Source organism: Acanthochromis polyacanthus, chromosome 1 (genome assembly GCF_021347895.1).
Source record: "Acanthochromis polyacanthus isolate Apoly-LR-REF ecotype Palm Island chromosome 1, KAUST_Apoly_ChrSc, whole genome shotgun sequence".
Classification (NCBI taxonomy): domain Eukaryota; kingdom Metazoa; phylum Chordata; class Actinopteri; family Pomacentridae; genus Acanthochromis; species Acanthochromis polyacanthus.
The window spans coordinates 18,178,540-18,202,504 of record NC_067113.1 but is presented as its reverse complement, the minus strand read 5'-3'; the positions used below and the strand labels follow the sequence as shown (position 1 = coordinate 18,202,504).

General features: G+C 40.2%; 4 protein-coding genes across 8 annotated transcripts; 1 reads left to right on the top strand and 3 right to left on the bottom strand.

Annotated features, from left to right (window-relative positions):
• Positions 1-174: 174 nt before the first annotated feature.
• Positions 175-7,023, top strand: gstz1 (glutathione S-transferase zeta 1). 2 transcript variants are annotated; one of them, XM_022193266.2, is made up of 9 exons: positions 175-405; positions 732-783; positions 877-944; positions 1,477-1,557; positions 1,648-1,773; positions 6,327-6,402; positions 6,489-6,541; positions 6,627-6,676; positions 6,832-7,023. In XM_022193266.2, exons 1-9 carry the CDS (start codon positions 376-378, stop codon positions 6,956-6,958), a joined length of 663 nt encoding a protein of 220 aa, XP_022048958.1. In that variant the 5' UTR covers positions 175-375; the 3' UTR covers positions 6,959-7,023. The 2 variants fall into 2 exon arrangements, with proteins under 2 accessions (XP_022048958.1, XP_022048959.1); XM_022193267.2 differs by lacking the exon at positions 175-405 and adding an exon at positions 472-632.
• Positions 7,024-7,062: 39 nt separating this feature from the next.
• On the bottom strand, positions 7,063-11,669 carry zgc:163014 (uncharacterized protein LOC100038766 homolog). Its single transcript, XM_022193264.2, has 11 exons — positions 11,465-11,669; positions 11,285-11,390; positions 10,961-11,077; positions 10,756-10,869; positions 9,319-9,496; positions 8,828-9,015; positions 8,498-8,694; positions 8,324-8,415; positions 8,183-8,237; positions 7,808-7,905; positions 7,063-7,638 (listed from the first exon to the last, which is right to left on the bottom strand). Exons 5-11 carry the CDS (start codon positions 9,431-9,433, stop codon positions 7,385-7,387), a joined length of 999 nt encoding a protein of 332 aa, XP_022048956.1. The 5' UTR covers positions 9,434-9,496; positions 10,756-10,869; positions 10,961-11,077; positions 11,285-11,390; positions 11,465-11,669; the 3' UTR covers positions 7,063-7,384.
• Positions 11,670-14,603: 2,934 nt separating this feature from the next.
• tmed8 (transmembrane p24 trafficking protein 8) lies at positions 14,604-17,680 on the bottom strand. Of its 4 annotated transcripts, none has more exons than XM_022193211.2 (6): positions 17,408-17,680; positions 17,027-17,196; positions 16,809-16,902; positions 16,602-16,695; positions 16,090-16,383; positions 14,604-15,934 (listed from the first exon to the last, which is right to left on the bottom strand). In XM_022193211.2, exons 2-6 carry the CDS (start codon positions 17,143-17,145, stop codon positions 15,717-15,719), a joined length of 819 nt encoding a protein of 272 aa, XP_022048903.1. In that variant the 5' UTR covers positions 17,146-17,196; positions 17,408-17,680; the 3' UTR covers positions 14,604-15,716. The 4 variants fall into 4 exon arrangements, with proteins under 4 accessions (XP_022048903.1, XP_022048905.1, XP_022048904.1 ...); XM_022193213.2 differs by having other exon boundaries at positions 17,027-17,138; XM_022193212.2 differs by having other exon boundaries at positions 17,496-17,680.
• Positions 17,681-19,149: 1,469 nt separating this feature from the next.
• On the bottom strand, positions 19,150-23,963 carry noxred1 (NADP-dependent oxidoreductase domain containing 1). Its single transcript, XM_022193257.2, has 6 exons — positions 23,758-23,963; positions 23,474-23,667; positions 21,474-21,654; positions 21,237-21,391; positions 20,875-21,073; positions 19,150-20,761 (listed from the first exon to the last, which is right to left on the bottom strand). Exons 1-6 carry the CDS (start codon positions 23,913-23,915, stop codon positions 20,605-20,607), a joined length of 1,044 nt encoding a protein of 347 aa, XP_022048949.1. The 5' UTR covers positions 23,916-23,963; the 3' UTR covers positions 19,150-20,604.
• Positions 23,964-23,965: the final 2 nt, after the last annotated feature.

Below are 23,965 nucleotides of genomic sequence, written 5' to 3'. Positions count from 1 at the left end.
TGCTATTGGCTGAATGTTCGCACTCCCATGCAGAGCGAAAACATGATTCGTCGCCTTGATGTTCATTCTACCCAATCCTCTGCGGCTTTACAACTTAATCCCGCCTTAGCTACGGAACTCGACTAATCATTGGCTGAAAACAAAGCCAGACAGTCCTCCACATGGTCCTTCCATTTATTATCAGGAAGTTATGTAACTTGGAGCTGAACTGTGACCAAAAGCTCAGCTATCACCGACCGTTAACTGTGTCCTAGCTGAGCTTTGTTGACCTGATTGTATTTCGTCTGCGTAGACACAAGAAACGTCGAGACATGAGGCCGTGCACTACGAATTTTTGAGCAAAAAGTGAAGCTTCTCCTGAAAAAACACACAAAAATGCACTTGTCGTTAGCTTCCCTCGCTAAGGTAATGTAGTAACTCTGCCACTGTTTGCTAAGTTTGTACGCACAGAGTTAATGTGAACCATATGAAGCCCAAATGTTGCTTAGTCATTGACCAAAGAGTAGGTAGGAGGGGGTTTAGGAGCCCACCCTATTGGCTGCAGGAGAAGATTTTGAGAAAAACTTAGAATAGTTGATTCACTGTAGCTGAGTGAGAACTAGAAGCAGAAAGCTATGGCAGCCCAGACCAAGGTGAACTCAGACACTGGATGTGAATTTGTGCATGAAAAGTTGTGTCCATTCTTCAGCTCATTTAATGCTTTTTGCTTGTTGTTTGGCTTTCATTTTTAGCCTATACTTTATGGATACTTCAGAAGCTCCTGCTCTTGGAGAGTTCGCATTGGTAAGTCATGCCATTAAGTTATTCTTCTTAGCTGTTATTTTAAATCGTCGTCACTGATGCCAAGAAGATGATGGTTAACTTTTTGTGCACCAGCTTTCGCTCTTAAAGGAATCGAATATGACCAGATTGCAGTCAATCTGATCCAAGATGGAGGCCAGCAGGTAAAGTATAAAGATATCTGCATCAAAGCAAGAAGGACATACTGTACATGATCACTTGCATGAGAAAGTCATTGTATTTTAGCATTCTGCACCATGATGAAAAGGTCTGCAGCTATTAGTAAATTAATCAACTAGTTGTCAACTATTAAACTAAATGGCAACTATTTTTAGTAATCAATTAGAGTCTAAATTCTCTTTTTTTTAGCTCCGTAAATGTGAATATTTTCTGGTTTCTTTCCTCCTTCATGACAGTAAGCTGAATATCTTCAGATTGTGAACAAAAAATATTCATCATCCTCAGCTTTGGGAACAACTGATTGACATTTTTTTCACTATTTTCTTGACATAATAACATAACAGACAACTGAAATAACTGTTAGCTGCAAGCCAAATGCTGAATAAAAGGAGTAAGTGCTAGAGGATACAGCAGTCTTAAATTAACAATAGATGCATGTGCAGTTTGGGTATAGGTTTCTTAAAAATGTGTTTTAACTCATGTATTAGTCTGACAAACGTTCTCTATATGCTTCAGCACACACAGCAGTTTGAATCCATAAACCCCATGAAGCAAGTGCCTGCAGTGAAAATTGATGGCATCACCCTTTGTCAGTCGGTGAGTCTGAATATCTGTGTCATCCTATTTAACACTATTTCATTTAACCAATTTTAATACTACTAAAAGGTTTATTCTTTCCTTGCGTAGCTGGCAGTGATTCAGTACATTGATGAGACCAGACCAGGACCTCGTCTTCTCCCAGCAGAACCAAAAACACGAGCCCAGGTTCGGATGATCAGCGACCTCATCGCCTCGGGGATACAGCCTGTGCAGGTGAGCACAAAACAATCATCTATTATCTATACACCGCTTAATCCTCTGTAGGGTCGTGTGGGGCCTGGAGTCTATCCCAGAGGATTCACGGAGCACACTGGACAGGTCAGCAGTCTATCACAGGGCTACAGAGAGACAAAGCAGGGTTTCTGCATGGCATTAAAAAGCCTTAATAGTCATTAAGTTGATTGTGAAAATTAAGGCCTTAAATGGCATTTAAAATCATTAAATTTGATTTTGAGTTGCAATAAAAATTGTGCAGTTTTTAAGAAAGGTAGTGTCTACAGATACAGACCCGTACCCGTAGCCTGTGGCCTACGGATACGGCACTTTCCCTTACATAAATATTAATGAGCCGGCTGATGAACGCGCTTCGTGATTGGCTGGTAATCCGACGGACATAAATATTAATGAGCCGGCTACGCTGATGAAGGCGCTTCCTGATTCGAGGTGAATCTGCATGCAGAGCCTGTCATGTCAGTCTTTTTCACGGACATTTGGGGGTTGAAATCAGCACTACTATTGAAAATAGCAAAACTTTTTATTCACGTGACCCTGTTCTAATAAAGCACAAACAGCAAACAAAACAAATGGCAGAACTAACAACCAGCAAACTACAAGTATTTTTTTACCTTCAAAAGTAGCGACAGACTATTACATATTAACAACCTAAACAAAACCCTGACGTATTTTCTGCGTCTGTCAACACAGACACTGTCGCAGTCACTTTAATGTTAGCGGACTCTGTTGAATGGCTAAGTTACATCACCACAAACAAATCTCACAATATCACAGTAAATCGAGTTTGTGTTTTTTTAAAATTCATGCCGAATTAAAGAGCTGCTCCTCACCATTCACGAGTGTTTGTTTCATATTCGACATCCTTAATTTTATCTTGTAAATTAGCGTCCGAAATTAAATGGGAACATTTGCAATGGAGTTCGTCGGCCGCTTCCACCACTGAACGCGGTAAACTAATTAATAGGAACTGGACTTCAAACAATTTAGACACGGCGTCTAAAAGCGTAAAAACTACATTGTCTAAAGTGTGAGAGGAGACGGTGTATTTTTGGTTAAATTATACAATGTTCGCCGTCAAAGTCATTCATATAAACTGCCTGTAATGTGCAGCAAATAGTAGTTAACCGGCGCCAGCTCTTCAGTGACCTTAACGGGTCCGTACCATAGACTGTATATACACACGTGGACAAAATTGTTGGTACCCCTCAGTTAAAGAAGGAAAAACCCACAATTCTCACTGAAATCACTTGAAACTCACTAAAGTAACAATAAATAAAAATTGATTGAAAATTAAATAATCAAAATCAGCCATCACTTTTGAATTGTTGATTAACATAATTATTTAAAAAAACAAACTAATGAAATAGGGCTGGACAAAAATGATGGTACCCATAACTTAATATTTTGTTGCACAACCTTTTGAGGCAATCACTGCAATTAAACGATTTCTGTATTTGTCAATGAGCGTTCTGCAGCTGTCAACAGGTATTTTGGCCCACTCCTCATGAGCAAACAGCTCCAGTTGTCTCAGGTTTGATGGGTGTCTTCTCCAAATGGCATGTTTCAGCTCCTTCCACATATGTTCAATGGGATTCAGATCTGGGCTCATAGAAGGCCACTTTAGAATAGTCCAACGCTTTTCTCTCAGCCATTCTTGGGTGTTTTTGGCTGTGTGTTTTGGATCGTTGTCCTGTTGGAAGACCCATGACCTGCGACTGAGACCAAGCTTTCTGACACTAGGCAGCACATTTCTCTCCAGAATGCCTTGATAGTCTTCAGATTTCATCGTACCTTGCACACTTTCAAGACACCCTGTGCCAGATGCAGCAAAGCAGCCCCAAAACATTACTGAGCCTCCTCCATGTTTCACCGTAGGGACAGTGTTCTTTTCTTCGTATGCTTGGTTTTTGAGTCTATGAACATAGAGTTGATGTGCCTTACCAAAAAGCTCCAGTTTGGTCTCATCTGTCCGAAGGACATTCTCCCAGAAGCTTTGTGGCTTGTCAACATGCATTTTTGCAAATTCCAGTCTCGCTTTTTTATGAGTTTTTTTCAGCAGTGGTGTCCTCCTTGGTCGTCTCCCATGAAGTCCACTTTGGCTCAAACAACGACGAATGGTGCGATCTGACACTGATGTACCTTGGCCTTGGAGTTCACCTTTAATTTCTTTGGAGGTTGCTCTGGGCTCTTTGGATACAATTCCAACGATCCGTCTCTTCAATTTGTCATCAATTTTCCTCTTGCGGCCACGTCCAGGGAGGTTGGCTACTGTCCCGTGGGTCTTGAACTTCTGAATAATATGAGCCACTGTTGTCACAGGAACTTCAAGCTGTTTAGAAATGGTCTTATAGGCTTTACCTTTAAGATGTTTGTCTATAATTTTTTTTCGGATGTCCTGGGACAATTCTCTCCTTCGCTTTCTGTTGTCCATGTTCAGTGTGGTACACACCTTTTCACCAAACAGCAGGGTGACTACTTGTCTCCCTTTAAATAGGCAGACTGACTGATTATGAGTTTGGAAACACCTGTGATGTCAATTAAATGACACACCTGAGTTAATCATGTCACTCTGGTCAAATAGTTTTCAATCTTTTATAGAGGTACCATCATTTTTGTCCAGGCCTGTTTCATTAGTTTGTTTTTTTAAATAATTATGTTAATCAACAATTCAAAAGTAATGGCTGTTTTTGATTATTTAATTTTCAATAAATTTTTATTTATTGTTACTTTTGTGAGTTTCAAGTGATTTCAGTGAGAATTGTGGGTTTTTCCTTCTTTAACTGAGGGGTACCAACAATTTTGTCCACGTGTGTATAGTGGACGTAGCATCTGGCTCCAGAATTGAAGCCAACCCGGAAGTGTCAAAAACTTGCAATATCACGCAGTCCGCTAGGGTTGGCTCCAAGAAGCTTTTTCTCCACAGACCCCAATTCATTTTTTGAGAAAATAAAATTTGATAGACTGATTTTCTACAGCTCAGGATTTTTTTCCCGTTAGTTTTCATGGTCAAAATGAGAGATCAGGTGGCCGATCTTAAAATAAATCAATACTGAATTTTTAATAAATCGTTAAAGTTGGCGGAGCCAGGGGGCGTGGCTATACTTGATAGACAGCAACAGAAGCCTCTGCGGTAAAACGTGGGCGGGATAAGAGAGTCCTCAGCCAATCCTGCCCCGAGTTGCTCTCCGGTCCAGTCTGTTTGATGACGCTTTTTACGTCACTGGCTTCAAAAAATCCCAAACGGCGACCAGGAAGTAGCAAAATCCGGGCTTCATTTTCTCGGCGTTGAAACCAACGGGTGACGTCACGGTTAGTTTACGCCTGGTCCGTACCTCTAGTACAGATGCTACGGGTACGGGTCCGTACCTCTAGCATCAACCTTTAAGAAAAATATTTGACAATAATAATATACCAATTATAGACTGCGATTCGTCAAATATGTGTTACGACCAGCTTTGGATGCCGCAACAAAGGAGGAAATGCACGGAAGGTTTTAGTGAAACAAAATATTATTTATTGGAAAGGAAACATAGTAATGGGATGTGGTAGTTAGAATCAGTGGTGTGTGAAAATGTGTGATGGTAGTGGAGAATGCATAGTGCGTGTTGTCAGTGTAAAACAAAACCAAATTCTACCAAGGACCACATGGCTACCTGGAGATGTAGAGTGGAGCAGCCAGGAGAGGCAGTGGCAAAGCAGAGCCAGTGGCAGAAGAGCAGGCTGCTCTGGCTCAGCTGGCTGGCTTATATAGCCTGGTGCATTCCCCAGGTGTGGCTGGTTAGGTGATTGCAGCTCCGCCCAGCTGGGGACCTGTAAGCAGAGCAGTAGAAGACCAAGGCCCTGGGGCCGTAACAATGTGCGTCTGTGTAAACATGCCGAAGCATTGCGATAATTGTTCCAGCTGGTCGGATACAATTGCCAAAAGCTGCATGTTTTTAAAGTGGCTGGCAGGTTGGACCAGGTGGAGGAGAGCTGGGAAAGGGTTGAAATGCAAATTCAAGCAAAAATGACTAGAAAATGTGAATTTTAGAGAATGAGTACACGGTGGGTGGTCAGGGGTGGTTTCTGGATTCAGAAATAGTGAAATGTAGGGAGTGTTTTCATATAAAAATCATCTTTTACAAAAAAAACAAACCCGTGTAATTTGTTGAGTTCATGGTCATAGCATCAATTTTTTTTCCAATATAGCATTAAAATGGGATTAAAAAACATTACATTTGACTGGCTGATTTCTGCAGAAACCCTGTAAACAACCAAACACACTCACATTCACACCTACAGATCATTTAAAATGGACCAGTTAAGCTCAGCGTGTCTTTGGGCTGTGGGAGGAAGCCGGATAACCAGGTGAAAACCCACACTCCACAGGGAGAACATGCGAACTTCACACAGAAAGTTCCCAGTCCCAGAAGAGCAGGAAACAGTCAAAATAATTTCTAAAACAGACAGTTCAAATGGGTATCTTCACTCAGGCTCACAGAAATCACCAGGCTGGAAGTTTCACAATAATTGTTCACTCCTGGATGTTTCAGAATTTGGCAGTGCTCCAGAAGAAAGGAAGTGAGAAGGAGCAGTGGGCTCAGCACTTCATTAATCAAGGCTTTCAAGGTCGGTGTGAGTGCATCCCTTTTTCCACATCGTCACCTAAATCATATTTGCAGTGTAATTCACATGCATATTTTGTTATCCTTCAGCTCTTGAGCCAATTCTAAAGGAAACCGCTGGGAAATACTGTGTAGGGGACGAGGTAAGAGCACGACTGTGACATCAAAGAGCCACAACTGGGTGACATACAGCCGAGACTTTTCACCCTACTCACTTTTTCTCTTCAGATTTCCATGGCAGACACCTGTTTGGTCCCACAAGTCTACAACGCAGAGAGGTATGTAATCAGACGTTTCTTATAGCTTTGTGACATTTTGTATTTGATCATTGTAGCATGTCTTTGCCTCTTTGTTTACATAAACTTCACCCTGTAACTCCAGACTCTGAACTCTACATAGAGAAGCATGATCGCTCTGCTCTTACTCTCTACAGGTTCAATGTGGATATGGAGCAGTTTCCAACAATCAAAAGGTTAAATCAAACTTTACTTGAGATGGAAGCGTTCAAAGTGAGCCACCCATCTCGCCAACCGGATACACCTCCTGAGCTACGGGCATAAAAAAAAAAAAAAAACAGCTCAGTAGCTTTATGCAGAGTTTGTTAAATAAAATGCTTTGAAAGTCATCTTTTTTCCAGTGCAGTTACTTTAAATAACAAGGAAACTTTGAATTAAAAATATTTATTAGCATTTTGTTAATGAAATATCATGTTTAATACTGAGTGCAGCACTTGACCCTCAAATTCATGCTGACATTTGGGCAACGTGACATAGTCATGTGTAAAAACAAGCTGAGATTTGCTATGCAAAGCACCAAACCACTGAGCTCAGTGTTTGCACAATGTTGCATGTGTGGTGAAAGTATGAATGATTGTTTAAGACTCATGCAATAAAGTAATCGCAGTAAGGACAGAAAAATCACAATAAAACATCAGAAAAACAAACACTCCTTCAGAGAAATGCACTCTTCCGTCCCATCAGATCACATCATCTGCAGTTGTTTAAATGGGATCGCTTGTCACCAGGAATCTCCACTGTGCACTTGACTGTGTCGTTGTAGAATGCACCGGAGCAGTCCGACCCACCAAACACCAGCAATGTGCACTGAATACTGACATTTTCACTCCGTTCCTGCTTCTCAGTGTCTGCTGGGACGGTGCAGCCCAAATTTAACATGCTGTGTCCAGCACGAGGCTTCGAGCAAAGCAGTGGAGATGCCACTGAGCTCCACATGTTGGTATCTGAGGGGGGGAAGGATGCAAAAGTAGATGAAAATGTAGCCAAAAGTGTCAGCCTTATTTAACGAATATGATCCAAGCTGGATTACAGGTTGTGGCTTAGCTTTATATATCATGTATGCACAGTCTGAACTGGCACGAGTCACACATTAATAAAAAGATCAGTAGTCACCAGTGTTAAAGATATGAAGATCCTGCAGAGCTCCGATTGCACTGCAGCCTCCACTGATTAAAATCCTGTTGTCTGAAACTGGAAGGGCTGCATGAAACCTGTCCATTTACATATAAGAGGGTTTAATCTTCACCATTACTATTCTAAAGTCAGTCTTTTTAAATATTTAATACATCCTTATGTAGGCAATTTTTAATGTTAATCAAAAATCAAGCACTGCCAAACTGTGGTATCACTTTCTCACTACATAATAGATGGATTTTTGGGTGAAAACAGATGAATGTTCAAATGCACTTCTGTCTGACATGCCGCAAATATCACAACCAGATGACCACATCAATGACATTTATCAAGGTTGATTAGCTGTTCACTCACCCTCGAGGCAGTGGTGGCATGTTCGCACACATCACAGCTGCGTACTCCATGAATCCTGCACTCGGGGAAGAAAAAAATGCAGCCGTCAGATCAAACCTGGAGACAACATCACCAAAGGCAGTCAGTGAATCTTCATCTCACCCAGATCTAAAACGTGGAGATCATTCAGGTAGGCCGCAGTCTTCCGTCCACCAAATATGACCAACTTCTGAGAGAGGAGTGTGGCTGAGTGCCTGTTTATTAAACATGCTGTTTGTGAGAATTAAGGCAGCATTTAGGTTATTGTGAATTTAATAAAGCGCAAACTAGACTGACCCAAACCGAGGCAGAGGCTTGTCCCCCTCCACAATGGGCTGGTACCAGAGTTCAAACTCCGGGTTGAAGATATACAGAGCATTACTGCAGGGTTTATCCCCAGAGGAGTGACTCGGCTGAACACCGCCAAAGACAAAAAGCTCTGTCTTATAAAAAGCCGCAGAGTGATATGCCAGATTTGGAACATTCCCTTTTGCCTTAAAAAGGACGAAAATCCACAAGACAAATTCCAAAAAAATAAGCACATTTTTTAATATTCACATACAAGTGCATGCATTTCAAATAAGGGATGGTGAAGTACAGTATGTTAGTGACTTCCAACAAACCCACAGTGACAAGCTTCCACTTCCAGGTCAGAGTGTTCAGGATGTACAGCTCGCTGTAGCGCTGACCCTCCCTCAGGCCTCCGTACACAAAGACCGCCTTAGAGTCTGGGTCGTAGGTGGCAGAGTGTCCTCGGGCACACGGTGGGAGAGGACCAGAGGCACAGGAGTTCATCGGGAACCAGAAGTCACTGTCTGAAAAGAGACCATCATGTAGGAATGCATTAAATCTCAGATTTGTCTTAATTCGTCCTTTAGTGCTGCACATTTTCCATCCAATTGTAACCAAACCCCACTGACCTAACTCGAGCTTCCACAGCGAGTCTATGCAGTAGTTTTGATCTGAGGTTTCTCCTCCAATCAGGACGGCCGTATCAGCATCACTCAGACACATAGTGTGACTCCAGCGCTTCGATGGACATGCTGAAACTGATCAGAATCTCTGTCAAAAACCCAGTCAGACGTCACCACAGCAGTTGGCAAGTTTTTGATCCTGACCTTCTCTGTTCTCGTTCTTTATCTGCACAGTCATTTCTTCTTGGTTGTTCATCCTGGACATCCTCCTTTTCTTGGGCGTCGAAGCCTGGTTTGTGTCCTCCGTGAGACTGTCCATGTCCTCAGAGCTCCACGTCAGGCGGCCTCTCTTACTAATGACGGTACGTCTGGGGGTCTTATCCTATCAGAGAGAGCATACACCACAGATTGGCAAGTTACTTGCCTCATATTCAGGCAATAATACGCTGCCCGTCCAAAAAACAAGTTGCACATACTAATATTTTGTTGGACCACTTTTAGCTTTGAAAACAGCACACATTCACCATGGCATCTATTCAATAAGCATCTGCAATGTCACAGCATTTATTTCTGTCCAGAATTGCATTGATTTTCTACCAAGATCTTGTATTGATAATGGAAGAGTTGGACAAAGTCTTCTCCAGAACATCCCAAAGACTCTCAATGGGGCTGAGGTCTGGACTCTGTAGAGGCCAATCCATGTGTGAAAATGATGTCTTATGCTCCCTGATCTAATCATTCACAATGTGAGCCCCATGAATCCTGGCATCGTCATCTTGGAAGACGCCCATGTAATCAAGGAAGAAAAATTTAATTGATGTAAAGACCTGGTCATTCAGTATATTCAGGTAGTCAGCTGACCTCATTCTTTGGGAACAAAACGTTGCTGAACCTGACCAACCCCAGATCATAACCCTAACCCCCACAGGCTGGTAGAAACTAGACATGATGAGTGCATCACTTCATCTGCCTCTCTTCTTGCCCTGATGCCCCATCACTCTGGAACAGGGTAAATCTGGACTCATCAGACCACATGACTTTTCTTCCATTGATCCAGAGTTCAATCTTTATGCTCCATAGCAAACTGAAGCCTTTTTTTTGGTTAGCCTCACTGATCAGTGATTTTCTTAGAGCTACACAGCTGTTAAGTCCCAATCCTTTGAGTTCCCTTCACATTGTGTGTGTGGAAATTCTCTTACTTTCACTATTAAAAATAGCCGTGAGTTCTACTGTTGACTTCCTACGATTATCTGAGTTTGTTCCCACCACATTTGTTCCTCCAGGATGATGGTTCACCACTATCATTACAGTTTTTAATAATGGATTGGGTGGTTCTTAACCTAATTTTAGTAGTTTCAGAAATATCCTTAGTTTTTTTCTTTGCTTGATGCCAATAATTTGACCCTTCTGAGACAGATTAACATCCTTTCCATGACCACAGGACATGTCTTCCAACATGGCTGTTTAAGAAATGAGGAGCTCCTCACTGAATTATCTAGGGTTAAATACGTTGTTACAGCTGAAACATATTCATCACTGCAGTAATTATCACATAGAAGGCTGTTATCTATTAGCTTAGATAAATCCTGGTGGCAACTTTTCTCTAGACAGGCAGTGCATATTGTTAAGTGTGACACTCACCGTGGGCCAGAGTGGAGGTTTCTTTCCTGCAGTGGAGCCACTGGTGTCGATTTTATTCACTTGGATCTCGGCATAGCAAACGCTATCGGCCAGCTGCGATGACTGGGAAGTTATCTGTAAGGATTAGCATTACATAAACAGCTGTGACACATCAAAACAAACAGAAAAAAAACGTGGATAACTGCTGATTCCCTGTATATCTCACCGTTTCATTGTGATCGCTTTGCTGCAGTGTGCTGGACTGGCCAGTCTCATTGTGATTCTCTGGAAACAGACATTTCCTTTGAAGCAGAGGGGTGCTGCTGTAGACACTGGTGTTATCCTGTGGCAAGTCATTTCAGAAAACAAAACACGGAAACAGCACTATATATAACATCAACCACGAGATCCCATGAATAGAGCTCTTTGAGACTGGAGAATTCAGCTATGACCAATGTTATTATCAGTTACAGGAGATGCAGTGCAGGTTTTAGAATACTAATGGTAGTTTTTCTGATGCTAAGCAGTAACAGGGGCAATTATTTCTTACCTCTCCACACACTGTGAGCAGTATCTTGCCATAAACTCCTCTCCTGCCTCTTTCTGCAGCCACTGTGGCAATTTCAGAGCTCCAGTCACCCTCCCAGGTCAGACACCTGAGATCAAACCAGGTCTACCAATGAAGACATTCGGTTTTTATAAGCTAAGCGTCCTAAGTTTTCCTACTTACCTTACTTGAGAGGACAGAGTTCCAATTTTCTGAGCTTCTGCACTGACCACAACCTCTGCAGAGATCCTTGTCTGGCTGCATTTCCACTCCCCCAGACCAAAGATGACCAGCAGCTTGGGAAGAGGCAGCGGGATGTGCACTTGAAAGCACCGCCGGTTAGTTTTGCTGCGGGATCGTGAGACCCAGAGGAGGAGTTTTAATGTCTGTTACCCAGTTACTCCAGGTGTAAAACTCCACCAACGTACCTGATGAACTGTCGAGGAGCGTCACAAAGAGACCAGAGGACGTAAAAGTTGAGGCTCCCTGTCATGTTTTCACGGTTTAACCTGCAAATCTCCGGTGTAACGTGGAGCCCCGTTCTGGCCTCTGATTGGCTGAGGTGAGAACGTGCAGGTGAGGCCGCAGAGCAGTGATATAGCGGGAAGGCCGCGCGCACAGGTGAGTTGAAAAAATATTAAATAGAAGGGTCCGTGGTCCCCAAATTCTGTATTACCTTTAATACAGCCTTTAAAAGTCCCTCTCTGGTTGCTGATTTAACCCCTAAAACACGCTGTAAATAAAGGGTTTATTTTTTCCAGTAATTTACTATTATATTGCAAGCTTTCCTTGTTTTGTAGCTAAATAATACAAACAAAAATTGACAAAAAAGGGACTGATTTACATGCTAATTACAAAACAACAGGCCTAAACTATAATCCTGTAAATAAAGCCCACATCAAAAAAATTGTATTCATGTAATTTGTTCTTTTCCAATAGTTGACTGTAAAATTACAGTGTTACTGTATTTAAATTAGTTTTTAAAAAACATGATTTCACTAATTTTTCCCATTATTTTTTTTTTAGCAGTTTTTATTGTTTTGAGCATTATAATAGCCCACTTTTTTTTTTAAATGTATGTTGTTTTCTGGCATGATTGCTGCCAGATTTTCCCAGCTTTGTTAGTTTTTTTTTTAATCAAATGAGTGTGATTGCTGCCTGAGATCCTCCGACAGAACCTACTAATTTTTTAAAACCCTCGACTACAAGTATAAAGTGGTGTATAGATAATGGATTGATGGATGTTTGGGATCTTATTTGTTGTTATTTCATTTTTACTGATTGTCTAAATTGACATTTGTTTTTATTGTTAGGTATTTTGTAGATTTGTTGAGATGAGCAATAAAAACAAACCATATGGGTCAATATATAATTGAGGGATTTTTGAAGTCCATGGGATATATCTTATATACATTTTTAATAAAAGTTTTTAAAAAAGCTTTTATGTTCATTATGATCCTGTCCTTACAAATTCCATGAATATTAATTTTGGAAACAATCACTTATTAATAAAAAAAAAATGACTGCATATCACTAAACTGTCAACTAAATAACCGTCCAAATTTAATAACCACCTTCAAATTAGCTCAACAACCCTACGTTGAGCTTATTCAAAAACAGTTTTGATTGTGTTCTTTTTATTAGATATGAGATAATCATGACAAGTATTTTTTTGGCAATCTATCAATTTTTATATGGAAAATAACAAATTGTATCTGTGTCTGAGAAATCACTTTCAACTAAGTTACCCGTTACAAAAACATCTCTCAAAGAAGTGTGTTGATTCCAGATCACATGACCTGCTCCACATGATGTCATTTCCTCCTGAAGAAAAGACTGGCAAGACTCCAAGGCTTTCTGAGTTATTTAATATAAAGTAGTGTGTGAGTCAAGTGTGGACAGTGTTACTACAATATCTTTATAAATAGCTTTCAATTTCAATTTTACCCAATCTTATATATAATATTTAGAAGATTCTTTCTGTAAAAATGCCATGTGGTGTTTGATTATAGGCGACCATGTTGATTTTAGGCCTGAAAACAGCAAAAATGTCAACTATGATTTAAAAAAAGTCCTGCAACTGATCAGGCATGGAAGGCAAAATGGAGTGAAAGCCAATGTGTCTATAATTTTCATATATATTATTTTATTTACTTAGAGATGCAGCCCCACTGGAAGTTTTGAAAACTGTTATCTTCTGTGCCTCCCAAAGCACTGAACCCAGCGGTACAAAACCACACGGTTTGAACCCTGCAAGTTAACAGGCTGGGTTCTTCAGGTTAATTATGTATGAAACCTTGGAAGTCTGAGTCTGTGTTTTTAAGACGATCACCAATGCACTGCAGTTTTTAGGTGGAGATGCTCAGTTGTGGTGCTGACTGCTTATTTTGATCGTATTGTCCAGAATATAAACACACAATATGGACAAAAACCTGATGTTCAGTGGAGGGGTCTTTAATTGTAGCAATTATATTTATCATGTATGGGTTTAGTTATATTTTAAAAATGTATTTAAATCTTAAATGATGAAAACTGAAATCGCATTCAGATACACCTGCTATGACTGACTCACCTTCACCCTGTGTGATCACACTGTTGACATTAATGACCTGTGACATATTTTTTCAAATTTATGATGCTATTATGCGCTCTTGATCTTTATGTAAATATCATTTAAGTGCGGCTGTAACTTATCAAACTGTGCTGCTTCCTGTTTTGGGTAGGACGCCCTTGTACATTAGATTGTTCCTGGATAGATGAAAGTTATAGAAAAGAAAGACATTTTGTCAGATAATCATTTAATGCTGACGTTGTCTCCCTCTTGTGCATATATTGCATAGAATGGGGGAGGGTGTGACACTAAAAACTGCTTTAAATCAACTGACTGCAGCTACTTGCAAAGCTAAACACCCTTCTAGATTTTACAATAACACCTGAACAATGCAGTATTTTTGGGCTCCGTATCTGGAGCAGCGTCGCATGAGGGCAATTAAAGAACATGTTTGTCCTACTGCTTTTTAGAAATCCAGCAAAGCATGAGTGAGACAAGCTGTAACTTAGGATTGTGACTGTCCCTCAGGGAGAGCTGAAAATAAAACCTGGTTTCATCAGCACCTCTGTAACAATTACATCAATCCCCTAATGCCACGATTTAATGGAAACACAAGGGACCATCCTGAAGCGCTTTCTAATCCTGGATGTGCAGTGAGACTATTATAAAATGACAGCTCTTGGGTGGAATGGCCAGATTTGGAGAGTTAGTTACGTTGCAGTTTTGCACAATCACCTATCAATGCGACGCAACGATTAATCACAAAGCAAATTAGACAATCTTCATTTTATTGTGTAATATAAATCTCAGGAACAAATGCCATCAGCATAACTTACAGTGAAGGTACAGTACAGCAAACAGCTGGGAAACCTTGAATCGGTTGCTTTACATAGTATACGTTAGCAGGCATATCTGTGACTTCTTTGGGAACATGCGCACAAGTGAATGCTGCAGAAGCATCGGCTTTACAGAGAGGATGGAAGAAAGCACGCTCGAATACAAAGTATGTCCGACGCACTGAGGACACCCAAAAACAAACAGTGATTTTTACGTACACAGACCTCTGCACAAAATACATGTAGGTGAAATGTACTGGTGCCTATCTGCAAAACAGCTAATTAAAGGGGGGCAAGGCAAATGTAAATATTGAATCTATATTACATAATAAGAGCTTTATGTGATAAGGGATGGCTTTTATTTGGGTCATAAAAAGCACTCTGGATTACCGTGACCACTCGCTTTTAGTACATTCAACTTTTACCAACACGCCACTATGACAGCAGACGTCAGTACTCGGAATTTATATTATATTCTGCGATATCACATGATTGGATTCAACACAGATTAAAAAAACAACAAAAAAACAATAAGTTAAGCCACGAAGCTGGATGATAAATACAGCAAACGACGACAAAAGCAACAGAACGGTTAAAAAAAGGTGCACGCACAAACACATGACAAATCAAACTTCATTTCTTTAGAGCACTGCTGATTAAGCACCTGTCTTGGGAAAATGTATTCTGTGCAGGTGTTCCCTGATCACTGCTACCAGAGAAATGTTACAAGAGGAGACAATATGTGCTTTATGATGGGCACTTGACCAAATAGCACAGTGCATACATGGGAATATGGCACATATGCAAGGCTGCTTTAAATACATATCATCAAGACACCGAAGCACACGATGCAGAACTGAACACACACATGAGTTCAACACGTGACAACACAAGCAGGTAGTGATAAAAAATAGATTTGCGTATATTTAACCTTCTATATTATAATTTCTTTTTTTTTCTCCCCAAGTGTGGAATCAAAAATAGTTCATTGTTCTTATGAGTAATATTCTTCTGGAAATTATACATTCATAAGCAATAAATTGGCATCTCAGGCACTGTAATAAACCCTGTAGTAAAGTGTTTTGTTTCGCCAAAGGGAGTAGGAGTTGTCGAACTTTAGGAGGTAAGTGCCTTCACCTGGAAAGTCGTGGCTCCCCCCGTGGACGGACAAATGGCTGTCCTGACGGTATACGGGTAAGATCTCAGCCAAGTTGGAGTTGGCGTGACTTTTGGAGCCCTTCTCGACGTCACCATTGCTAACAGGCCCTGCGATGCAAATCGTGTAAAGCACAAAGTCAACATACTGCCTGGAGGAAAACACACAAAAATGCGATTACGGTGCGTTTTATAGATGTGCTTTTAGAGAATCGTGAAGCGAATAAAGGCCTACACGTGAGATCAAATTCTAATCACCACCTTACCTTCCAGCTCCTCCTCTTCATCTTCGTCATCACTTGACTCGCTGATGTGCACCGTGATCGACCGACTCGTCACCGGAGTCCAGTCAAAGTATATGCCGAAGCCAATGTCATAACCGTCTGTAGCGAACTCCCAGCACACTTTCTTGGCCTCGGGCACGGTGGGCACGTGAACCGTCATGATGTCGCCTCGGTACACCGTCACCATGCTGTCCTTCTCGGTTCGGAGCTTCGCCTTGAGCTCCTTCAGGGCAGCAGATGTCCAAGTTGCCGGAGGATCCAGGGGTGGCATCTGGGCTGAGAGAGTGTATGGAGCAGACAGACGTTAGTTCAACCAGAGTCCAACCGCAATTACTTCTGAAGCTTAGACAAGCCTTATTATAGAGCAGATTTACCATTTTAGAGCATATACTACACTGAGCCTTGTTATTAGTGACACATTTATCAAAACTGTGAATCCAAATTGGTGAGAAAACAAAGCAGCGGACCTGATGGCACACTCAGCAGGTCCTCACCTTTCATGTCAGCAGACAGCTGACAGCTCCCACTGCTGTTGTTCTCCTCGCCTCCTTCCCCCAGGGCCAGCTCAGCAGGGGCCTCTTCATTACCCTGAAAATGCACACACATAACACATATTACTGGAAAGAAGTCAGAATAGATTGCATCTCTCTGATTAATGCTACTTTTTGACAGTTCACCCCGCATACACCAGCATTACCGACCTCACAGCGCTGTCCTGAATCCTCCTTGGTTTCTTCCATATCAGCCTGGTTTGTGGATTGACTGAAGCCCTCTGACAGACTTGTATTCTGGAGCCTGAAGTAAAGCAGCACAGCAGGAATCAGAACATTTACACGGTTATGACATTAACATGCAGGAAGACTAACCAGCAGTCCTTATAGAGGCTGAATACGAAGCAGTGTCTGTAGCAACAGGTCACCTGTCCAGCGGTCTCTTGTCGGACTGTTTGGATGTTATTCCGGGAAAAGACGAGAAGGACAAGGATGACAGCCGTGACTGCAGCTCTGATGTAGCCTCTAATCTCTCCATGGCTGTCATGACAAGACAAATAGCTCAGACTGCGAGGCTGAAACAGATGAAACCCCGCCCCTACGACCACAGGGAGGGAGAGATCAAACTGGAACTAGCCTCTCAACGCAGGCACATAAACTAAACAAACTGCTGTTTATCACGAATACATGCAGCTAACCACAACACTGACTCATTATTTAAACAGATAAAGCCCCAGAGGTGAATTATCTGTGTGTATTTGTGTGTGTGTGTTGGGTTCCGGCTTCGAGCTCCATCCTGTTAAACTCACATTAGCTTGCAGCTGGATGCTAGCTGTTAGCTACGTAGCAGTTAAAGCGCCGCCGGAGCTGCGGACTCTGACCTCAAACTTCTCTTACCGCGAAGCAGCACCGATAATCTGGTGACCTGATGTGATTTGACTTTAATCCAACTCAGACTATTAGGAAATACATCTTCATATCCACGCAGTCATGTGACGGGTCTGTCCTGCTGCTGCTGCTGCTGCTTGACAGGAAAAAACAGACGCGGATTTTTGAGACTTCCGAGTTTTCTCGAGTGTTGCCGAAAATGAGCGAATCTGCAGATTTATCAGGACTCAATCGCAGCAGCTCCTCACTGCTTTACAGCTGGTTAATGGGTACACACACAGGTGCTGTTAGGATCTGGACACTTGCAGAGATTAGCTCAGCTCAGTCTTTACATTTTAACCTGACAATTGCACCATTTTCATATTATTCCACAGTAAAATCAATAAATCACCTCTCTGTGTAAAGTAAGGTAATCACGGATTAACCTGTGTGCCACACTAACATGACTAAGTGCAGACTGACTGGAGCAGTGGGTTTTTTATTTTATTTTATTTTATTTGTCTGTCTGATCTAAATCAGAATCAGAACCAACTTTATTGGCCAGGTTTGTGCAGTTTGACTCCATCTTCGCTCTCTGTGTACAGTAATCATTAAAAAATTAACTAAAAATAAGGTAAACTGCCATTACTTTAATTAAACTTGTCTGGAATTTTTTTCCTATTTATTGTATGCTTGCATTTTTATATTTTTCTTTTATCTTTTGTCTTTTTCTCCTGTTACCTATAAAAATATATTCATGCAATATAAATACACTTGCATGCTATTCATGATTGTATAGAATCACATTAAAACGTGTTCTCCAGTTTGCCTAATTGCAATAGTATAGTCACAAAATGACCTATGACCACTAGTATTTTATTAAATTTGGCTATATCTATATGCAAGTGTTTCAGAAATATTTATTTTTCTAAATTTTTATTTATTGGTATTTTAGGTTTTAAATAGTCCAAAAGAAGAGATGCAGGTGCTGGTGAGGGGAATTACATAACACAAAATGAAAAATGTCCCCACTGACACTAACAGTAACAATAAAATATGTTTAATTTCTATGTATCTACCTGTTGTTATATTTGTTAGTTACTTTAATGAGCAGAGAGCCCATATTCTAAATGAAGTTACAAGGAAGCATCCATACGAACAATATTGTCACTGCAGCAAAAATCTTGCTGTGAGACAAAAAAATCTCTAATAAAACACTTCATAAGACAAAAATATGCTGACTTCAGTGAGAGATCAGACTTTTACTGACAATAAAATAAAACATTTTTGATGAACCGTATCGTACTATTTTTGAGAGTTTAACACGAGCCGAATGACAGATAAATACATTGAGAGCTCTTTTTTTCTTCTTGCATTAAACAAACAAATTAGATATTAAGTTATTCATAAAACATTTGGGGCTGTAGCAGCAATAAATGTGAAATAATATCCCTGAAGGCAGGTCATGAAAAGAAAGCCACAAAAAAAGATTTTGTTTAATGTCATTTTTATATTTCTTTTCAATCACATGTTGAATTTGAATCAGCATTGTTTGTTTCTGTATTCCTGTCTTTTCTTCTTCTTCTTTTGGGTATATAATGAAGTATGATTTGTTATTGTGGTAAATATTGAAGGGAAATCTAATGTCCCATCAAGTAATGACATACGTATGTTTTCATGAAAATGCCATTGAGAATACATTTGCAGAATAATACAGAAGATACCGACTTCTCATTTACATAGTAAAAATATTTTCATATCTTAACTACATTGTTTACAAAAACAATAATAACACCACACAGTGTAAATACAGCCCGGAGCAGCACCGCTTAAAGGTCAACTGATCAAAAATTGCATCACGTCTCATGTTTGTATAATTTCTAAGTTGACAAGTTGAGTATTTCTCCTTATGAACTATCATAAACAAATACTTTAGAGAGATTGTATTAAAAATGCAGACCCCAAAGCAGGAACTAAGTGGAACACAAGTGATCACTTACAGTACAGCTACATTTCCAATTAGTCTTATTGCAAAAACCGTCAAAAGATTATCTGTCAACCCCGGAACTTTCAAAAGTCTGGCTGCATAAGAGCTGCCTGAGGAATCGAAAAATGGGATTGAGTGTTTATACAGGAAAGGATACAGGTAGAACGGTGAAACTGTCTAAACACAGCAGCAGCAGTAATCAAGAGGTACAGAACTAGCCACAGTACCACCAATCAGAGACACACAGGACATCACAGACAGTGTACTACTTGCATAATCTAGTTTTGATAAACTGACAGGCAGGTGCTTCAGACATTTTACAGGGGTTATTGGAAACTGGCGCTGTTGTGACAATTCAGACAGTATGAAGGACAGCGCCTCTGTGGACGGCAACCAAGAAAAAACACCTGGCTTCTTGTTTGTTCTTTAGCACAAAATTGCAAAATGAAACTTTGCTAAACATGAAAAGAAGCCTGATGAATACTGAGAGCACATTTTTTGGTACTGTATGGGGCTGCATGAGTGCTAAAGGTAATGGGAAGATGACATTTATGGATAGATAGAAAATACTGGCTGATAAAGTGATTCCCAGTCTGCAGAAGCTTGACAGAACAGGCACGCAAAGTACACTGATAATAGCACACAAAAGTTTCTAAAGAAGGTAAAAGTATGATCTGGCTGAGTGTGTCACCTGATTAAAATCCAGCAGAACACCTTTAGGGTATTTCAAAGAGAAAATAAGTAGAGCAACAAAATCCCTCCGGCGAAGAGCAGCTTAAAAAAAAACAGTCTTTGAAGAACATCTGAGGAGCACTAAGATTCATTAAATATAAAGATGAACATAAAAAGTATTGAAAAAATACAACACTGGAATCACAGTAATGTAAGGTATACTACTTTTATTGCGTTGAAGTCCTACTGTGCTGCTTGTATTTTAAACATAGTATATGTAAATGGCTAGTTTTTAATTTTACATAAATGTAAACACCCTACTGTTCAACTTAGAAGTAATTCAAAGAATGAAAGGTGATACAATTTTGAATCATTTGACATTAAAGTGATAATGCGCTTAAATATCGACACTGTAAGTGTACTCTAAGAATCCTAAAATGACTGATTTTCAAAAGTGTATACGTAAGGTAATGGTGACTTCTACATTGGGGTGTTTCTGTGTAATTCTGCTGGTGTCTCCAGCTGGGATTTGTATGCAGCAGAGATGCACTGCAGCACAGATTTACTGCTTGATAAAAAGCGCAGCAGCGGTGTCTCCTTGGTCTGGACATCAGTGAGAGAAATCCAGGGAAAAGGCCTTTGTGGGGGAAAAAAAGAGGTTATTTAAAACACTAATTTTTCTTGATTTATGCGGCAGCTTTTCTGTGCAGCAAAATATCCCAAGAAACACTGTGTCCTTGAACTACTCACTTATCTGAAGGAAGGGAAGCTGCGTAAGAAGAACTGATGAAACTCTGAGCGTTAAATTGCACAGTGTTCTCCCATTTCTCTTTAAACATGTTGTTTATCAGAGACAGAGCCTCACTGGAGCTCAGACTGGCGGAGGTGCAGGTATTCAACAGGCTGTACAACACTGCACACACCCAGCTCAGACCTAGGGAAATGCCACCTGCACACAGAGGTCACACATCAGCATCACGAGTTAGATTTGGCATTATTTATATGAAAAATGCCAAATCAAGGGGCTGCAGCACATATTAAATGCTTTCTCATACATATTACAGGAGCACAAAAAGGTCAAATGATGTCTGCAGCACTGGAATGTCACAGACCTTTCATTGTTAGAGGACACGACGCCTCTATGAGCAAAGGATCTGTGAAAGCTGTGGTCAGCTGAGTGCAGGACAACCACAAGTCTGCAGCATCACAAGTAAGAAACTCATACTGTGGCTTTAGGATGTAGTCGTGTCCAAGAAGTACAGATAACCTGAAACAGAAATGCAAAAGAGGGGTATTTGTTGGCCTTAAATAAAAATAAAAACATAACAGTTGTGTGAGTGTAGCAGTACCTGGTGGCAGGAACAGCGGAGGAGAAAGTGTACACGAGGCAGTGCTTGGACAGGCGAGAGTGGAGGTCAGCACAGACTTTGGGGAGGTGAGAAGGCAGACAGCAGAGGAGCAGAACATCTGCCCACGCTGCCAGTCTGCGATTGTCGAAGAAACATTCAACTCCTCTCTGGACAAATTCCACTGGAGCACAGAATTAAAGCAAAATCTTGACTGTTTAAAGTAAACTCAAGGTGGAATAATTAGTTGAATCAACTCACATGTAATTATTAACTCATCAATATCTAAAGGTCACGACAAAAACTGTTCATGGTCTAAACTGAGCTCATTTTTAAGAAAACCCCAATATATGTTGCTGAAAAGAAATTTAACTTCATGCACAGTATTTCACAAATGTCGAACTGAACGTCTTGTATGGATTAATATCAGAGATGTATGTGTCCATCAGTGGTGAATCATTAAATGCACTATTTTACACTGTGTATGAAAGTATAAGTTAAGACAGAGAAGGTGTTCAGTTCTCATGGAAATATGCTGTACCTCTGCCCTATGCACAAAAATACTCCTAAAACTTCTGTTTAAAGTTTCTCTTCATATTAGTACCAGTGTGAGCAGCTGCCAGTGGTGGACAGTACATTTACTCAAGTACTGTACTTAAGTACAGTTTTGAGGTACTTACAGGTTGCTTGAGTATTTCAGTCTTGTTCTACTTAATATTTCCTCTCCACAACATTTCAGAGGGAAATATTGTACTTTCTACTTACTAAGACAAACATTTTACACAGCTTTAACAATATAACACGTTATTTAAAAACTGCACCAATGGCTTTCAAACTTTTCTTAAAGATTCTCACATGATTTAATTTCAATTAAGGTTCAAATGATCCAAAATTCCACCATTAGAGTAACTGAAAACACATCTGTGGATCAGAAATTCATTTTTACTTCTTCCTTCTCCTGTTAATTATCTAATGACCCTTTAGCTTTATCTGCTGTCCCTGTAACTGTATATAAAGCAGCTCCAACTAGCTCCACCTGCTGCTGACACACTGATGCTTCTCTACTAATAATCTAATGATGTCATGTAAAATAGTAATAGTCAGAGGGACAAAACCAATGTTTTACTTCAATGCTTTACTCACATTTTGTACTTCTACTTAAGTAAGATTTTTTTATTTACATTATACATTGCTGTATAATGAAGTAAAGGGTCTGAAAACATCATCCAGCACTTTCAACTGTAAGCCTACTTTTTTACTTTTTTATGTATTAATCATTAGGTGTTGATTTAATAAAGTAATGCAGAGGATGTTGAGGAGAAAAATGTTTGAGTTAGCAAAACTACTCTAAAACTATTATATTGTATACTGACATTATTTTCCCCCTCTACTGGGTTGCATTTTTAACCTCCATCAATCCTCATAACTACCAAAAAATTAATTTTCAGGAATGTAACCCTTTAAATGTCACCATGATGTCACAGTTGTTTTCATCTAAAAAATGAATTATTTTAGAGAAGGTAAATGCTAAAAGGATTTTTTTTTCTATGATTATCACAGTCCGGGATGTGCACGATCAGCATCAACAATGACTCTGATGTATTATTATTTTTGGTGCCTTATCATATTTTAAAAATTCAGCTCTAGTAACTTAATGATAAAGACAGAGAAGTAAAAATAAAAAAAGAAAAGAAAACAAAACTAGATATTTATGATTTTCCATTTCCAGAGAGTTAGTTTTCTTTAAACATCATTCCCAATCACACCTATCATTTCTTCTTTTAACAATTTAGATGCCATTTTGTTTACATCGTACAAGAGTTGCTTTTGTTTGTTTGTTTGTTTGTTTGTTTTCTGAGAAAAAAACAAAACAAAAATGAGCTATTTTCCAGATTTTGTGACACATAAATGGGACGGTATTATCTTTCTTTCAAAAGAGACACCAAGTGTTGGCATACTGGCTTTCTATTGCATCAGAACAGCTGTTTTACATTTGTGTGTACCTGCTGCTTCTGGTCTTCTAGTGGAGATTTTAACATGTGATGGTTTGATGCTGGTCTTTTCAAGGAGGAAAAGCAGTAGCTGTTTTCCCAGGTGACCGAGCCCAAGTATCCCCACACAGAGGTCCCTGTCCTCTGTTGAGTCGTCTGTTGAGGCCGCTGGGTCTCTGTCGGCAGTGTGACTTCTGATAGCACATCTGAATGCACACACATTGCAGCCATTTATAACACAAACTCTGCCAGGAGTCGCTCTAAAAATGTGGTCGAACAAAACGGACACAGATTACCTCAGTGAGTGGACGAGCTCGTACATGAACGCTGCGTGCGCGCACCCACAAAACGTCAGTCCAGCCGAGCGTGCACGAAGATAAAGTAAGTTTTTCTCTTCGTCATTCAGTCCGCTTTCAAAACAAACACTGCTCAGATCTGCAGCTACGTCCCCCATCTCCAAAACTTCCCACTGGCGACGTAATTTAGCGTGTAGCGAAAAAAAAG